This window comes from Dipodomys ordii, unplaced genomic scaffold (genome assembly GCF_000151885.1).
Source record: "Dipodomys ordii isolate 6190 unplaced genomic scaffold, Dord_2.0 Scaffold1, whole genome shotgun sequence".
Lineage (NCBI taxonomy): Eukaryota > Metazoa > Chordata > Mammalia > Rodentia > Heteromyidae > Dipodomys > Dipodomys ordii.
The window spans coordinates 55924654-55942442 of record NW_012267217.1 but is presented as its reverse complement, the minus strand read 5'-3'; the positions used below and the strand labels follow the sequence as shown (position 1 = coordinate 55942442).

At 40.2% G+C, this 17789-nt stretch overlaps 1 protein-coding gene across 3 annotated transcripts in view; it reads left to right on the top strand.

Annotated features, from left to right (window-relative positions):
- Farsb (phenylalanyl-tRNA synthetase, beta subunit) overlaps positions 1-17456 on the top strand; it is a 65807-nt gene extending 48351 nt beyond the window's left edge. For all 3 annotated transcript variants that reach the window (XM_013010902.1, XM_013010895.1, XM_013010911.1), the window contains exon 17: positions 17190-17456. In XM_013010902.1, coding sequence (XP_012866356.1) covers positions 17190-17341 — 152 coding nt within the window. In that variant the 3' untranslated portion in view covers positions 17342-17456. The remainder of the gene's footprint in view (positions 1-17189) is intronic.
- Positions 17457-17789: the final 333 nt, after the last annotated feature.

The following is a 17789-nucleotide window of genomic DNA, read 5'->3' as shown; positions in this document are numbered from 1 at the left end:
GCCTCTACCAAGAATTCAGATATAAGAAATCTTGCTAATGCAGAAGCTTTCACCTTCATCATTGGAAAATTTCATAATACATACACCATTTCGAACTTTTTATTATTCAGCAAATGTGTGTCAAACTCCCCCCCCCCTTTTTTTTTCTTTTGTACCAATCCTAAGGCTTAAACTCAGGACCTGGGCACTGTCCCTGAGAGCCTTTTCCTGAAGGTTGGTACTCTACCACTTTAGCCACAGCTCCATTTCTGGCTATTTTGTGTTACTTTATTGCAGATGAAGACTCTCAGACATTCCTGCTTGGGCTGGCTTCACACTGTGGTTCTTGGATCTGAGCCTCTTAGTGGCTAAGATTGCAGTCATGAATCTCCAGTACCTGACTTCACTGTCCTTTTTGTGTGCCAGACCTAGACCTTGAACTCAGGCCCTGGGCATTATCACTGAGCTTTTTGTGCTTTACCACTTTGAGTCACAGCGTCATTTCCAGCTTTTGGTAGTTAATTGGAGATAAGAGTCTCATGACTTTTCTTCCAGGACTGGCTTTCAACGGGGATCCTCAGATCCCAGACTCCTGGGTAGCTAGGATTATAGTTGTGAGCCACTGGTGCCCAACTCAATCTCCTTTTTAAAGTCAGAGTTTTATAATTCTAAACCTATGATATAACTGAAATCCTAAGTATGTTAATGTAAATAATGCTGTTTTAATTTACAATATACTTTTTAAAATTAAGAAATACATACATAGATGGTAAAACTCTTTCTTGTGTGGTTATAGATCTTTATGTTTAGTTTGTTAGGCCAAGTTTTTGTTCAATTTTTGTTTACTTATTTTGTTTATTTTTTGTTTTGGTTTGTTTTTAATGGTGCTGCATATTGACAGTAGGCAGTGTCTTGTACATGCTAAGTAAGCACTATACCACTACGCTTCATCCTAGCCCTTAATAGATAGCTCAGGCTGGTCATGAACTCAGAATCTTACATGTTCTCCTGCTCTCAGCTATATTTTGTTTTTTTTTATTATTATGAGTATTTACAGATTCAGATTTGTGTTTTCTTTTTAGTCTATTTTGGCCTTCATAATAGAATAGTATCATATTTTAAAGTTTTTATATCAATGAAATATTCAAGATGCATGAATTTGAGAAGCTCCTTTAAATATATGTGAGCCTGAATCAGCACATACACAAAATGTCTAGCTGGCTTTCCTTGTGAAAAGGTGGGGTCTGTATTTTCACTGCCTATCACCATCACTGGCCACATAAGTCTCCCTGGATTCATGAACATGCTCCTATTTCCCAAGTGCTTTTCTTTCTCAGGATGCTTTCTATAAGAACTGTCAAGCCAAAGAGAATTAGTGTCATTGTAAATAACTGTTCCTTGTTTTTCATAGGGATTTCTAAGTCTATTTTGATTATCTAATGACAAATATGATTATCCATTTTTTATGGTCAAATCAAGGTCTAAAGAAATGGCTTGTCAAAAGAAGTCAGTAGCAAGCTCGTATTAGTTCTTCATCTAATGTATATGTATACACGTATACCATAACTAAGGGGAAAAATTGTTTTCCAGACTCATACATAAAATTGTAGTTTAGTTGTTGGGATGTATTTAGCTACATCATTTTTCAAATTTTGCATATAGCTGTTTCTGCTAAGAAAAGCTTTCAGAGTATCAAAAAGTAGATTAGAACCATATTAAGAACTACTGTTTCATACCATTCTTGATTAGTGAGCTGTCTTCTATTACTCTGGCATATGGTTTACTTTTTAATAATTAAAGATCCCTGGTGGCTTTGCAATTATAACTGAGCAAAGTCTGTTCACCAGAGATTTCTGCTAATGTTAATTACACTGGCGGTTATACCTAATTTCTTTCTGTCCCTCCTGATGTTTGTTACACAGCTTCCTCATGTACCACTTCATTGGAATAGAATGAGTTTCCTTTGAGAAACTTGGCCCTGTTTGTTGTAAAGAGAAATCTGATAGTCAGTTGATGCTCACATTGATTCCAAGGAACTGTGTTGGTGTGAGTTGTAACCTTGCTCATTATGTAGGAAGCCACCCTCTGCACCATGCGGGAATATCTGTGGAGCACTTGAAAGGCCACAACCAAAGTGAATGGCCGTGGTCGCTTAGTCTTACATATGCTTCATTTGCTTAGCGACTTTGTATTTGAAGACCATAAAGTGAGATAGAATGTCACATTGATGCTAGAATAAGGTTAGTGTTCTAAAGAAAAACTTGAACTTGTTAGTAGACTACAGAGTTATTTTAAGGGCTTCAGAAGGATTCAGCACAGAGTGTTTCAGTGGTATTTGATCAGATTATTATAGCAAATGTACAGGTTTTATTTTTTTCAGGCTTCTTCCCCTTCATTTTTGTGGTTTGTTGCAAACTAAATTATGTATGTTAAGATGCATTTATCCTTTTCAAAAACCACTTCTGGGCAAGGGAAAAATTCTCGACATTTTTGTGTTTAGAACAGTTATGTGGTTCCTGGGCAGATCAGTGGCAAAAATAATTTCTTGTAGAATGTAGCGGGTTTTGTTTGTGATTGCTGTAGTGGCTTAAGCATGTGGTTTTTTCCCTCTTTAGCTTGTTACCTACTTCGATTTGGATTATTTACAGTGCTGTAGAAAACTCCAGTTTAACTTGAAGCAAACCTCTCAATGAAGAGAAAGACATTTCAGTTTTGACAATTCTAGTTTTCATGCTGTTCAGAATTCATTTTGTGAAATGAAAAATAATCTTGTAAGTAGTTTGCACATTTAATCCTGTGCCATATGCACACACTGTGGTGAGGTTGGTACCTTCTGTTACAGTAATACCTAATGATCATTGGCTTGACCTGTAGGTCTTAACCTTGTTCCCCTCTCAGGACACCTGGGAAAGGTTGCAGATGCTAAAATATCCGGGTGAAATTGGGATGTTTCCTGATGGTCACACTGGTTCTTAGTGTAATATGAGCCTCGGAATGTATTAGGAAAGTATCTCTGGAATACTGTATTGAAGTCAAGGTGTTTAGTTTATGGTTTGATTTATGCCAAGCATTCTGGACTATAATGAATGTGCATTGTGTGTCCATATTTAGTTACCTAACAAAGACAGTGTTCTGTTAAGGCAAGATAGGCTTTGAAAAAATGTGGAAATTTCTAAGCTCCTTTATTACCTTGTGTAAAAGTAGTTCCTGTCCCACTGGCTATCTGCTTTTTTGTGTTTGAGGCAAGTTCTCAAATACTGCCATTCTCATAGCATCTTTGAAGGAATTAGAAGATGTGAAGCAACATGGAACCATTAGGGAGCAATTGCTGCACCCTAGGCACAGCAGTGTAACAAGGGCTGCCGGCTGTTCCTAAAGGCTTCAGCTCTTACCGTGGGACTTACTTGGCCCTGTCTTAGTTTTGAGCGCATTCATTCTCGTCCCTATGCTATATGGATAAGATCAAGTTTTCTCCATTCATTGTTCACTTCACCTTTTTTTAAAAGTTAGTTTTTTTTGTTTTGTTTTGGGTCCAGTTGTGGGGCCTGAACTCTGGGCCTGGGTGCTGTCCCTCAGCCCTTCAGCTCAAGGCTAGCGCTCTACCACTTGAGCCACAACACCACTCCGGCTTTTTTCTTTTTGCTTATGTGGTGCTGAGGAATCGAACCCAAGGCCTCTTGCATGCAAGGCAAGCGCTCTACCCCTGAGCCACCTTCCCAGCCCTTAAAAGTTAGTTTCTATTAATTGTACAAAGGTGTATGCCTCTCTATTAATCTTTCTTATCCCTCCTCCTTTTTTTCCCCCCACTGGTCGTGAGGCCTGAACTCTGGGCCTGGGCGCTGTCCCTCAGCTTTTCAGCTAAGTCTAGCGCTCTACCATGTGAGCCATAGCACCACTTCCGGCTTTTTCTGCTTATGTGGTGCTGAGTTATCAAACCCTGGGCCTCATGCAAGCAAGGCAAGCACTCTACCACTGAGCCACCTTCCCAGTCCCCTCTCATTTTTTGTTTTGTTTTTTTAAACAAAATTTTAAATGATTTCTTTTTCTTTTCATGAGTTTTGGCACTTGACATCTTAGTACTCACAGAAAATTAGAGTTCTTAACACCAAGTCCCACATTAAAAGGCTTGGTCAGGTTTAATATTCCATCTGCTAGATATTGCTGTAGCTCACGTGCCAGCATTATTTATGTGTTTTATTTGGTGAGGGAGGTACTAGGGTTTAAACTTGGGCCTTGCACTTGTGAGGCAGGTTCTTTGGCCCTTGAATCATGCTTCCAGTCCTATTTTCCTTTCACGTATTTTTTTAAATAGAGTTGGATTTTTCTCCCCCAAAGCCAGCCTGGATTATAATCTACCTCAAAATGCCTCCCAAGTAGCTAAGCATACATGTCTGTAATCTGTCTAGTAACCAGCCTTTTAAAAATTGCCTTTCCTCTAAGGACCTTTTAAAGAGTTTTTTTTTTTTTTATTAATTGCTTCCCTATGAAATTTTAATACCACAGATAACTGTATCTGTTAAGTACTGTATATATAGCTATGCTGTATGCATTAGGAAGATAAATATAAAGCTTTTTTATTTACTAAATGCAGTGTTAACAATGACCAGAAAAAAATTTTGTTTTGTGCTGGTACTAGGGCTTGAACTTGGAGCCTGAGCACTCTTAGCTTTTGCCACTTAAAGCTAGCACTCCACCACCTGAGCTATAGTTCTACTTTTGGCCTTTTGGTAGTTAAAGATAAGAATCTCTTGGACTTTCCTGCCCAGAGTGGCTTTGAACTCACACTCTGATTCTTAGATCTCAGACTCCTAGGAAGGTAGGATTACAGGTGTAAGCCATTAGTGCCTGGCTTAGTAACAAAAAATTAAGTTAACAGTTCAGTTTTTAAATTACCATCATTTACCTTTGTAATTATATGTGCTGAGTGAGTTTTAATGTTGCTTATTTTCTTACATAAATGCTATCAGATTACAGATGCCAACTTTTTATTTCTTAAAGTCTAAGCTGCACACAAAGCTATGAGGATGAAACACAAGCAGCCTCCAGAAGGCAGCCCAGTGGCCCCTGGTATGTGTAACTCCCTTGCAATGTCTTAGATCATGGCCCTGATTGTCTTTTTGTTCCCAGCCAGTTTATGGCCATAGTTTTGTGGCCTTGTGGCTACATACATTTCTGTGTTTTCATGTTAAATTGCTTGTGCACTACGTAAGAAAACCCGATAAGAGTAACTGGATAGTGAGTAGTAGCACTTTTGTGAAGTAGGGCTCCTCTTTGGAGGACACCAAACAGTTGTCCTATGTAAGATTTGATCCTCCCCATTTCTCCTTCATGGAGCTGTTGGCACACATGTTGTGGACTACATAGAACAGCATTTCATGCTTTAGAATTACCTACCACTACTGGGCAGACAGGGAGAGAAATATGTTTTTATCTCCCATGATGTATTCCCTTTTTTCCTTGTTCTTCAAACCAGACTTTGAGTTCCAGTCTTCCACTAAAAACTTTAAATACATAGCTGGGTACTGGTGGCTCATGCCTGTAAATCTACCTTCTCAAGAGGCTGAGATCTAAGATCGCAGTTCAAAGCCAGTCCTGGGCAGGAAAGTCCTAGAGAGATTCTTACCTCCAGTAAGAAAAGTAGAAGTGGCTCTGTGGCTCACAGTGGTAGGGTGCTAGCCTTGAGTGAAAGATCTTAGGGACAGCACCCAGGCTCTGAGTTCAAGCCCCTCAATTGACCAAAAAGAAAAAAAAGAGAAAAAACCTTAAATACAAAGAGCTATAAAGGAAGCTTGTTGAAGGTCCCAGATGTTAGTGTAATTTTGACTGCTCGGCTTTCATCATATAGTTTAATTTTTATCAGTTAGCGTTTAGATATTGGCACGGGTCTGGCCACATTGAGCAGCGTAGTGGTTACAAAGCACTAAGTCCTAAGACAGTAGTATGTTCCGGTAAACTATATGTCTGCCCTGTAGGTGGCCTAGTGGCCTTCAGTCCCGAAGGATTGTTTGGATAGATGGGTGGGTAACTGCAAAAATAAATAATTCTCTAGGGCTGATAAATGTATTACAGTGTACAGAGCATATGCCACCGAGAATAAAGGCCTTATTCCCTGAAGAAGGAAACTCTTACTACCTCGCACTTCCTTTTCTCCTGCCTTCAAACTAGACTTAGGTCTCTACTATTCTAGAGTACTGTAGCTTTGACATGAAAGAGAAACGAACTCCTGTTGTATTTAAGCCATTGCTGCTTAGAGTGATATTCTGGGCAGAAGGGCTTTCTATTCTAAGGTCTTCTCAGAACCGGTAATGTCTCACTTTACATACACTTGTGTATACATAATACACGTACATTTATATGCACTTACCTTTCCTTCCGTGTCCAAGGGGTTTGGTTTCAAGACTTAGACCTCTTTAAGTCCCGTATGTAAAACCATATTCATGGTATTTCCATATAAAGTATCGAATTCCTCCCATGTTCTTTAAATCATCTCTAGATTACTTACAATACCTAATTAAGACCCTTGGTGTACTGCTCAGTTTAGGGGATAATGATAAGAAGCATTTATTGAGCAGACCATTTTATTTTGAATATTTTTGATGTGCCTGTGGCTGAATCTGCTGATGGGGGGCCTGCAGATGTGGAAGGCCAGCTGTGTAGCTTGCTCACTTACTTATAGATCAGTGCCTGGTGCTGTAGCTGAACCCTCTTCTCCATTGCCATCTTCTCCCTGTGAGGCTGCTCTGCTCACTTCTATGAGCCTGAATGCTTCTGCAGGACTGTCACAGTTCACATGCCTTCCTCCTGCTTTCTCTCAGCTGGCTTTCCCTCTGACATGCTACCCAGAGTTCCTCTTCTCCCACATCCAGACCTTCTTTCCTCAGCTCCCTTGATTGAACTCCGCAAGCCTCCTGTCTTTTTCAGTCTTTTTTTTTTTTCTTCAAATCTCTTAGCATGTGTCTTTCCCCTCAGTGTTTGGAGAAATTCCCTTCTGGTTTTAGGTTTAATTACAACATATTTTTGCAGGAATCCAGCAGGTTGACATTCTTGCATATTCCCAGGGCTCATTTTGTACAAATGGTCAGCAGCTGGTATCTTCTTTCAGGAGGTCCCAGTTCTGATTTTGATGGCATTTTGTTTACACTGTTGTTGAAGAGCTGTGTCTGTGGTTGATGTGAACCCAGCCTTCTCTGCTTTTCTTCTTTTCTCCTTCTCTTCAGGCTCAAGATACCTCACGGTCTCCCTTCTAAGTCACATTACTTTGGCACTCACCTTCCGGAGAGAAAGCTTTTGTAGACATCTCTGTTTTTGTTTTGTTTTGTTTTTGTCAGTTGTGGGGCTTGAATTCAGGGCCAGGACACTGTCCCTTACCTCTTTTGCTCAAAGCTAGCACATTGAGCCACAGCTTCACTTCCAGTTTTCTGGTGGTTAATTGGACATAAGAGTCTCACAGACTTTCTTGCCCAGGCTGGCTTTAAATAAAATCCTCATATCCTCAGACTCCTCAATAGCTAGGGTTATAGTAGTGAGTTACCAGTGCTTAGCTTATCTCTGTTGCTTTTAGAAAGGTAGTGGAAGGTTTTTTTTGTTTGTTTGTTTGTTTTTTAAATCTGTATTACAAGATGAGAGTCAAATCTGGCCTGGTGGCATTCCTGTAGTCATAACTACTTAGGAGACTGAGTTGGAAAAACTGTCGGAAACCAGTGTGGACAACATAGTGACACTCTGTCTCAAAAAAAGAGGTCGATGTAATTTTATATTGTCTGTGAATTGTTAATACCAGTGCTAGAAGTCCATTGTGAAATTTGTATATCTAATGATTCACATAGTGATTCATTTTTGGTTTTGATCCCCCCCCCCAATCCCCGTACTGCTACTTTTAGAAAAATGAAAAGAGGCAAAAAAGCTGGGTGGCATGTGCCTTATAATACCACTAATGGGAGGCCGAAGCAGGAGGTTTATGAATTCAAAGCCTAGGGTACATATTGGGAACAAAACAAAACAAAAAACCCAAAAAGAAATACATATATTTAGAGAAGTTCGGGGAAAAAAAAAACCTTAAAGATTAAATATAATGGAAGGTGAAAAAAATCTTCAGCCATGTGTATATAAAATAACTTGAAAAGGCTAGTCAAGATTTATAGACAGTGGTTATTTTATTATTAATGCTGGTACTGGGGCTTGAACTCAGGGTCTGGATACTGTCCCTGAGTTTTTTTTTGCTCAAGGCCGGCATTCTACTACTTGAGTTACAGCTCCACTTTTGGCCTTGAAGTAGTTAAAAAGCATCTTATGGACTTTCAAAGCACTGGCTGGCTTTGAAACTCAATCCTCAGGTCTCAGCCTCTCCTCAGATCTCAGCCTCCTGAGTAACTAGAATTACAGGTGTGAGGCACTTTTGCCTGAATGGACAGTAATCATGATGAAGCCATGCATGTAAGTCACCTGTGCTACAGCAAAAGTCAAACCGGGTGCTGCATAGTCTTTATCACTTTAACTGGTAAACAAGGACTTCATTGTGGTTTTACTTTGTGTTTTGGGTTGTTAGGTCACAGGATCTATATGTGCCCATGCTGACCTCCAACTTTAGTCCTCCTGCTTTAGCCTTCCCTTAGCTGGGATTACAAATGTGTGCCATGTGGCTAGTAACATATAAAGAAAAGGTTCAGGAGTGTCAGTGACATTTTTAATTATTTTATTTTTAAAATTATCTTTAGCTGTACAGGGTTTTTTTCCCCAGCATGACATTTCATTTCTTTGTGTCAGTTTCCTATTTGTAAAGTGGAATTAAATACTGTCCAGTCTGCATGATCTAGTTGGGAGAGCAGAGGCTAGAATTTGTGAAAGCATTTTGGAAAGGATGAGTCACTCTCAGAGTATACTTGGAACACATTAGATCTGTCCTCAAAAAGTAGCATTAGGGGACATTTTCTTCTATCTCAGATAAAATAATAGATGGGGTTGCCTCCTAAGTCACGAGATTTTATGTCACAAGAATTCTGCAGGACTTTAAATTTGGAGGCAATCTCTACCACAGGTTTTTTTGTTTGTTTTTGCTGAACTTTTAGATGATTTGACCGTGATGCTTTTTTCTCCTCATGTAATTGTAGCCTTATTTTATGAATCTGGAATTTATTCATTGAGAAAGTGAATGAGCAAGAGAGAAAAAGATAATGTCCCTGCTTTTCCTGGGTTGCTCTCTGTTTTGCCAGTGTTCTATTGTGTTAATAGTTATAGAGTATAGCTGAGTATGGCACAAGGTAAGAAAGGGATGAACTGCCAGGAGTTTGTGAACACGAATGGCCAGCTTGACCAAAGGTTAAAAGCATGCTGCTGTAGGCCCTCTGTGCCCGTGGGCCACACACAGCAGGGGCATGTGCGTGGCCCCTCACCTTCTGCTTGCTCTCTCGCCTATCCTGTTGCTCGCCCTGGGCAAGCCTCCTAATCTCCATGTGCTTTACTTTTTCAAACCATTTGTAATTTGCCTGGTCCTCAGAGGGCTTGGCCAGGGCTGCCTAGAGGCTGTGCACTGCTTTTACTGGGAATGGAAAAAAGTGAGTAGAAAACACACTACCACATTCTCACAACTGCGTATGCTTTTTTCTTTTTCTCTAACACTCCCTGCTTGGCAACTGAAATCTAACTCTAAAACACATCTATTATAATTATAGGTTTGAAGTTACATTTGTTCCAAGTACTGCTTGTACACAAAGGTCTCATTTGAATTTGTTAATTAATTGTGGAATTAGAGATGCAGTCACATCTATTCGACATTTTCTTTTTCTCTTCTTTGTCATCATCATTATCATCATCACATAGAGGAAGTAATATGTTGTCCGTATTTGGTTTGAGAAACAGTCCATTTAAATGGGTGTTTGTCAAATGAAAGATAGGAAAAACATTTGTTGGTACAGGAAGGCAGGTGATCCCTATTTTCATCTAAGTTTTCTAAGTATACCCTGTGAGTACTTACAAAAAAATACTGGGAAGAGTGATGTGAGTGTCAGACAGATGGAAGGCGCACTTTCAAAACTGATTGACAGTGAGAACGTTGTTAGCCCAGAGCTACAAGTCCTTTAAATTTGAGACTCATTTAAAGTTGTGATTAGGTAGGTCACCTAGAAGCTTCTGCAACATGCCCAACTTCCTTCAGGTTTTGAAATAGTTGTATCGCGTGTGTATATATGAGACATACTGCGAAAACTGACAGACCTGATGTCCCCCTGGCATTTTCTTTTTAGTTTAAATTTTTATTGTAAAGGTAATGTACAGAGAGTTTACAATTACATAAGTCAGGTAATGAGTACATTTCTTTTTGAACAGTGTCAGCCCTCCCTCATTTTCTCCCAGTTTTTCCCCTCCTGATCACCGCCCCCCGCTTCCCCTGGCCTTTTCTACTTAACCATTTAGTATCTCTTCTGCTAATTAACGCTCAGAAAGTGACAGCCATGGAAATAAATGATAATACTCTCTACACTGAGACCTGGAGATTCTGGAGTTAGGGTTCTAAATAGTTACAAAGACATTGTGATTTATAAGAAAGGTGGTGTTTGTTCATTTTTTGTCTTTTTTGAGACAGGATCCCATTTTGTAGTATGAGCTGCCCTCAATCTTTTGTTTATTATGCTTCAGTTTCCCAAATGCTAAGATTACAAATGTGTGCTATCATACTCAGCCAAAAAATGGTTCTATCCTTGAAGACATTTACTTATGATAAACCTGGCTCTGATTTCCTGTTAGGAATAAGGTCCTAGGACCCTGTCTTTGTTTATAACAGGGGTTGCCATACCCTGTCTTGATCCAGGGCTGCCGTAACCTGGCTCCCTCCCAGAGTCTGCACGGTGGGGTTAAGTAGGTACCAGTTCCTCATGTCCTGTTGCTTTGCTTTAAGAGTTAATGATGTCTGCAGGTGTGTTGGGATTAGCACTGTAAAGTTGTGTAAGGGGTTTTTCTTTCTTTTGATCTTCAGAAAGGGATGAAAGATGGCCATTAAACTCAAAAGGATTAGGTCCCCTCTCTTTATAGACTTTAGGTACCATAAATATTTCACTTCAAATGCAAGGTGAAGAATTGTATACATCACGGAGGAAAATGGGTGTTTTATATTACCAGTTGGAAATTATTCAGTCTCTACTTACAAATTAAATGGTCTTTGTACAGACATTTTCTCCTGAGTATGCTAAGATCTGAAAAAAATATTTTTGTATTGGTATTTTGGAAGTAATATTTTGGATCATCATATTCCTAAACCTTTCTTTTTGAATGTATATCTTCCCTATATTATACTTCTTTTCCCCTTGAGGTTTCCATACTTTATGTTAATTCCTTTCTACCCTCAAAAAACTGCTTGTTCTATGACTTTGAGAAACACTGTAATGCCATGCTCACATGTGTGTGCAAGTTTTTGCTTTCAATTTTTGCCAGTCTGAGGACTGAGCCCAGAGCCTTGTACAGGCTAGACAAGCACCCTAGGACATCCCTAGCTTCCGTCGTGCAGTTTTACACACTAGTCCTCTCTTCCTTTACTTCAGTCTGAATGAGAAAAGGAAGGTGATGTTGATAGGCTGGCATCAGGTTCTCAGAAAACTGGCAGAAAACAGGAGAGAGTCCTGCACAGGAAGTTATGGCTTTTACCCTGTCAGTTTCATCCCAGAATGAAATGGTAGGATTTTTTTTCTTTTGTAGAGAGGAAAGGTTTGGGCAGGTGCCAGCCCTAGAGTCAGCCTGTTAAATGATTATTCCTTTCTTCACTCCCTGTTACATTATCAGTCATTATCAGTCATCAGAGAGACAAAAATTACTCACTTGGAGGGCTGGGAAGGTGGCTCAGTGGTAGAGTGTTTGCCTTGCATGCATGAAGCCCTGGGTTTGATTCCTCAGTACCACATAAGCAGAAAAAGCAGGAAGTGGCGCTGTGGCTCAAGTGCTAACCTTGAGCTGAAGAGCTGAGGGATAGTGCCCAGGCCTAGAGTTCAAGCCCCACGACCAACCAAAAAAAAAAAAAAATTACTTGGCCCAGTGGCTTATGATGTCTATATAAGTCTACGTTTTGTATTTCACTTCTGGATTCAGTGGTTTATGTAGATCATTTCTTTTATTAGTTATCACATGTATGATATGTGGCAGCTACCAGTATTCCCTGTCCTCCTTTTGTTTTTATCTTTTTCTTGTGAAATTGAGGTGGCAAAGTATCAGGTTGCAAACACTTATAATATGTGAGCTTGTTCCTAAAATCATGTACTGATTGCATGAAGAGAGGAGGGGTGACATAGTAGACTTGGTGAGTTTTTTGAGATGGACCAAGCATGGTGCTCAGCGAATGTGTACAGCCAATGCAGGAGTTTGGGTTGAGGACCCTGTGAAGCTCTCAGATTAGGATCTGCTCAGTTACCACCCTAAGCTTCTATTTCTGATGCTTCATGAAATTAAAGGAATGACTCTATGTCTAAAGCTTATCCACTCTTGGGCCCTATAATATTACTCTTTAAAAAAAGATGAGGCAAAAAGAAACTGTGAAAGGTGTTTGGCAACGGGTGAGAGAAGGCACTCTTGAATGCTTTGATGGTCAATTAGCCAGAAAATGTGCTAAAGACTGGGTGCTGTGCTGGATTACGGTCCAGGAATGACCCCAAGGTCCTCAGAGTGTCCCTGCTGTTGGAGCACAGAGACGATTACAGACCTTGAAGAGACTCCACAAAGGCTTTAATTAAGGAGCTTGTTCACACCCCACTAAGCTTGGGAAATTAAACTCTTATTTGTGCTTAACCGATGTTTCTTTTGTCTGTGCTTTTCACATGTATTTGAACAGAGAATATTATCTTCCCCAAATCTATTTTGCACATTTTTGTGTGTGTGTGTTGGAAGTTATTTAGTGTGCAAAAAGTTTAATCAACACAAGGACCTCCAAGAGGTCTGAGAGGAACCTTTAGATAGAGGTTGAAAATTGTAATTTTTTTTTTTGTCAGTCAGTCGTGGGGCCTGAACTCTGGGCCTGGGCACTGTCCCTCAGCTCTTCAGCTCAAGGCCAGCGCTCTACCACTTGGGCCACAGTGCTACTTCCGGCTTTTTCTGCTTATGTGGTGCTGAGGAATTGAATCCAGGTCCTCATGCATGCAAGTCAAGCATTCTACCATTGAACCACCCTCCCTGTCTGAAAATTGTATTATTTATACAACTTGATACATCAGTAAACCAGGGACTATGGGCTTAAAAATATAGATTAAACTAATTGTGCTCTGTAGACAATAGATGAATTGGCAACTCCATGTCTCTGGACACTCCACATTACTCTTTTCTAGAAATTCACACCTTATGATCCCACCATACCACTCGAATATATTTCAAAGGAAAGTAAATCATTATAGAGGAAGATCCCAGCATACCCATGTTTATTGCATCTGTTCACAATAGCCAAACTGTGGGGTCAGCTCAGGTACCTAACTATCCATGGATGGATTAAGAATGAAATGATGCCATCTGCAGGAACATGGGTAGATGCAGAGGTTACCATGTTAGGCAAGATGAGCCAAACTCAAATAGCAATATAGTGTATGTTCTTTGCTTGTTTGAGGTAGAAATCCACAATTATAATGATAGTAATAGTAATGGTAATAGGACATGGTTGTTAAAAGAGACTTAGATTTATGAGGGGTCAGTGAATCTAAAGGAGAAGGAGGAAGAGGAGAGAGCCAAAGACCATTACACACATAGTGTGTGTGCTATATGACAGTATTATATATATAACATATACAATATAGTACATATAATAGAATTATATATTGACTACAATGATTATATGATACATATACACACATCTACATACAAACCTATACAAACATACATACACACACACATGAAGATGCGGTAGTAACCCACCAAGCACTGTTTGGAAAAGGGAGAAGGTAGAAGGATGTGAACATGGTAGCAGGGCGAATTTGTTCAAAAGAACATCAGGCACATATGGAAATATTTTAACAACGTCTCCCTCATATTACTAATGTAATAAGCTTTTAAAAAGTAATGCTTTTGTTTGTTGATGTTACACAGGTAGCTTTTAGTTATCATATAGATCTGATATCCACAAGGCTCAGACCCTTCCTCAGTTCTGTTCAGATAAGGATTCTGGTTTCAAATGTGTTAGTCCCAGCTCGATCACCATGATTATATTAGTCTGCTGAGTTTCCATGCTAAGCTGCCCTCCTGCCAGCTATGAGCATGGTGTCATCTTAAATTCTGGGCCTCACTGCTGCCTTCATGGACTGTGGGTTCTTTATTTTGCCAGTGAAGCAGTTTGTTAAAACATTAAGAAATGCTTGCATTCTAGTAGGTAAAAACTATTTTCTAGTTCATGGTGGTATCAGGCAAGGGATATATTTTTAGGTTTGAAGTGTATTTCTCAATATGGATATTTTTGTAAACTTCTCAAAGTGTGTGTTTAGAAGACAGAACTTCAGTCTTGTTCTAACTGAACAGGCAAGATGAAACTGTCAAGTTTTTAGTCATGGGGCCTGAACTTTGGGCCTGGGCACTGTCCCTCAGCTCTTCAGCTCAAGGCCAGCGCTCTACCACTTGGGCCACAGTGCTACTTCCGGCTTTTTCTGCTTATGTGGTGCTGAGGAATTGAATCCAGGTCCTCATACATGTGGTGGTGCATGCTTATAATCCTAAATAGGTAGGAGGGCTAGGTAGACTTTTAATCCATGGATAGCCCCAAGCAAAAGCAAGATAATATCTGAAAAATAAATGAAAGCAAAAAGTCCTGGAGGTATGGCTCCAAGTGGTAGAGCTCTTGAGCCACAAGACCTTGAGTTCTGTCACTGGTATTGCCAATAAAAGTTTTAAAAAAGTGAAAAATGGCAGGACAAGTTAAAATAGTCATCACATGTTAAAGCATGAAGTTTTCCATGAAGTGGATTATATACAGAAGTCCCAGTTTGGGGCTTTATTAGGATCTGAGAATGAGGTGGGGACACGCTTAGTGCTGACTGACAGGATAGCAGGTCCCTTTAGTTCCTGCCTTGTTGGTGTAGGCATTTTGACCAAGGGGAGTTTTAGGGTGCTGTCATGACTCATATGGGTCCTTGTGTGGGATAAGAGCTTTTCATATTCCTGTCATTCATTCATTTATTCATTCATATCTATCACATGTAGATCTGTCTTCTATCATGTATCATATATGATTCGAATTTCAGTTTCCTTTGCCTTTCAGAAAGAAGAATTTATTTAGTGATAGGAATGTTTCTGTTTATTTGATCACATACATAGCTCGTTAATGAGCTAAAGCAAAGTTTGATGCAAATTCCTAGAGAGAGAGAGAGAGAGAAAGATAATATAACTGCATTCAGCTTAGAAGTGCTGACTCAGAAAGTTGTGTGAAGTAAAAATTCTGCCTTGTTATTTCTGAGGCTGTATTTTGCTAACATTGTCAGAACTAGTACATCTGGCTTAGATTCTAAAATATTTTGGTTTTATGCTTCTGTTAAAATGGGTATGATCAAATTCAACTCAAAGATAGATCCAAGGCCAGATTTTTAGTATAGCAAGGTTATCAGGTGCAGGTGTGTGTGTGTGCGCGCATGTGTGCGTGTGTGTGTGTTCAGGTCCAGTTCAATGTGGGGAGCAGTTCTGAAAGAACTGGTTCCCAGCACTCCTTCAGATCACTACCAACACCTTCAGACAAGCTTCGGTTTTTGTCATTTGAAGATTTCTTCTAGTCTTTAATTCCTTTACAAATTCTCTTCCTGTTTGTTTTCCACTGTTGTTGTTGGAGTCATAGTCGTTAGTTTGGCTTTCATTTGATAGAATTAAAATTTGTAGTCTCTATCAGATACACATCCCACCATGCCTTTCTGTTCTCAATCTTGTGTGATTCCCTTCTTCACCCTCTTGCTAAGTGGATTAGTGCACAGAGCCAAATACAGCACTTCCATGCTGTTCAGTGGACTTTGTGCCTTGATAGCGAGCAGAATTGTTAAGCTTGGCAGATTGTGAAAAATCAGACACTTTATATTTTGCTTTGGGGTTTTGAATGCCAATTAAAAATATATTTCAAGTCTTCCCCAGAATAGAAAGCTCTTTCTATATTGATCGGACTATATGTGTAATTCTATGTCTCTGTGGTATTAACTCAACAGTGTCAGATTCTTCTCCCCTCCAGCCCAATTCTGTATTCTTAATTATGCTGACCTTGGAGCCATTAGAGACTCAGCAGTTTACTGTTCCATAAATAATGCACTTGCTCTGAGTAGCAGGCTGGAAACTTGATTCTTGACTCTGCTTGGGTATTTATAGACCGTGCCAGTAATGTTTTGGTTACATCTTTTAAGAGCAGCGGGCCTGATCCTTCTTCAAGTGGGTGGTGAAAGAGATGAGTGAACTTTAAAAGACAATTTGAACCGAGTGCAGAGCCTTGATCACTTCCTGTGGCTCTGGTGATGGAGCAAGTAGGGGATGATCCTGTGTGTGTGTATGTTCTTAGCTGCTGAAACCTCCAGGGTGGTGCTGGTTTGCAAGCTGTTCAGGCTCTGGTACCAAATGAAGAGTGAGCCTTCTGCCCATCTTGAAGCACAGCCAGGATCAGCTGGGACTTGTGGGGGAGCCTGGTCTTTGCAGTGGGTCCACATGAGTAACCCCAGAATTGCTTAGGAAGCACTTATAGACAGGAACGGCCGTCACTGCACAGGGTGGCCTGTAATTAGACGTGCCGATTCCAGTGGCCTGCCATGACACTTCAGCCTGGGTTTCTCCATGAAGTAAGGGAGGGAAGCTAAGTGCATCTACTATGTTCTTCTTAGCGGGACCCTTCTCATGTGGTCCATCAGTTTTAATTCTTTCTCAGTTCTGGGTGTGAACAGATCTCCCTTCAGCCTCTCCCATTGCCTCTTCTGCAGCCTCCTCTTGCCTTGATGTCACATTTGCCCTTGCTTTATTCTCGTGGTTCCTTGGTGTAATAGCAAAAGAAATGCTTTTGCCAGTGTTGGAGTAAGGAAGCCTCTTTTCATAATCAGTGGTTTGATGAGAATCATTTTTAAAGTTGACTGGTAGGCTTCTATTTTTTAAACTTATTTCTAATTTAAAATGTCTTACCATCTTTTAGTAGTTGTATACAACAGTTTATGAGTACATTGCATCTTGATCAGTGTCACTGGTGTTAGCTATCTATGCTGGGTTTTTTTGGCCAGAGGAAATACTGATTGTTTTTCTGTGTGTTTCAGGCCCTGCATTCTTTCCTGGGCGCTGTGCTGAGGTCTTTGCCAGGGGTCTCAGCGTGGGGAAGCTTGGGGTCCTTCATCCTGATGTTATCACCAGATTTGAGCTCACCATGCCCTGTTCCTCGCTGGAAATCAATATTGAGCCATTTTTATGAAGATGGGACTCTGCAGTGTGATTCTCTTCCAGTATTGCTCTGTGGAGAGTGGCCATTTGTGTGTGCTTCAGTGTCTAATAAAGTAAAAAGTGCTGCGTTAAGCCAGCTCATGCGACTCGTGTGCCTGTGTGGTGCTGCACTGTGGGGTAAAGGCCCAGGAAAGCCGGCAGGGGGCTGTGCTGGCCCTGGGAGCTGGAGCTCATACGCTAGTGCTACTCACTGCACCCATGACACCTGCAAGCAGTAGAACATACAGTACACATGTGTGACATTATCTAGGAGTCAGCCTTTGCCCTTTACCTTTGACGTAGACAATACAGTTAGGTTTAGAGAGTCAATAATGGAAAGTGAGGGAAGGGCAACACTGTTCAAAAAGAAATGTCCTTATTACTTGACTTATATAACTATTATAACCTGTCTGTACATCACCTTTACAATAACAATTTAA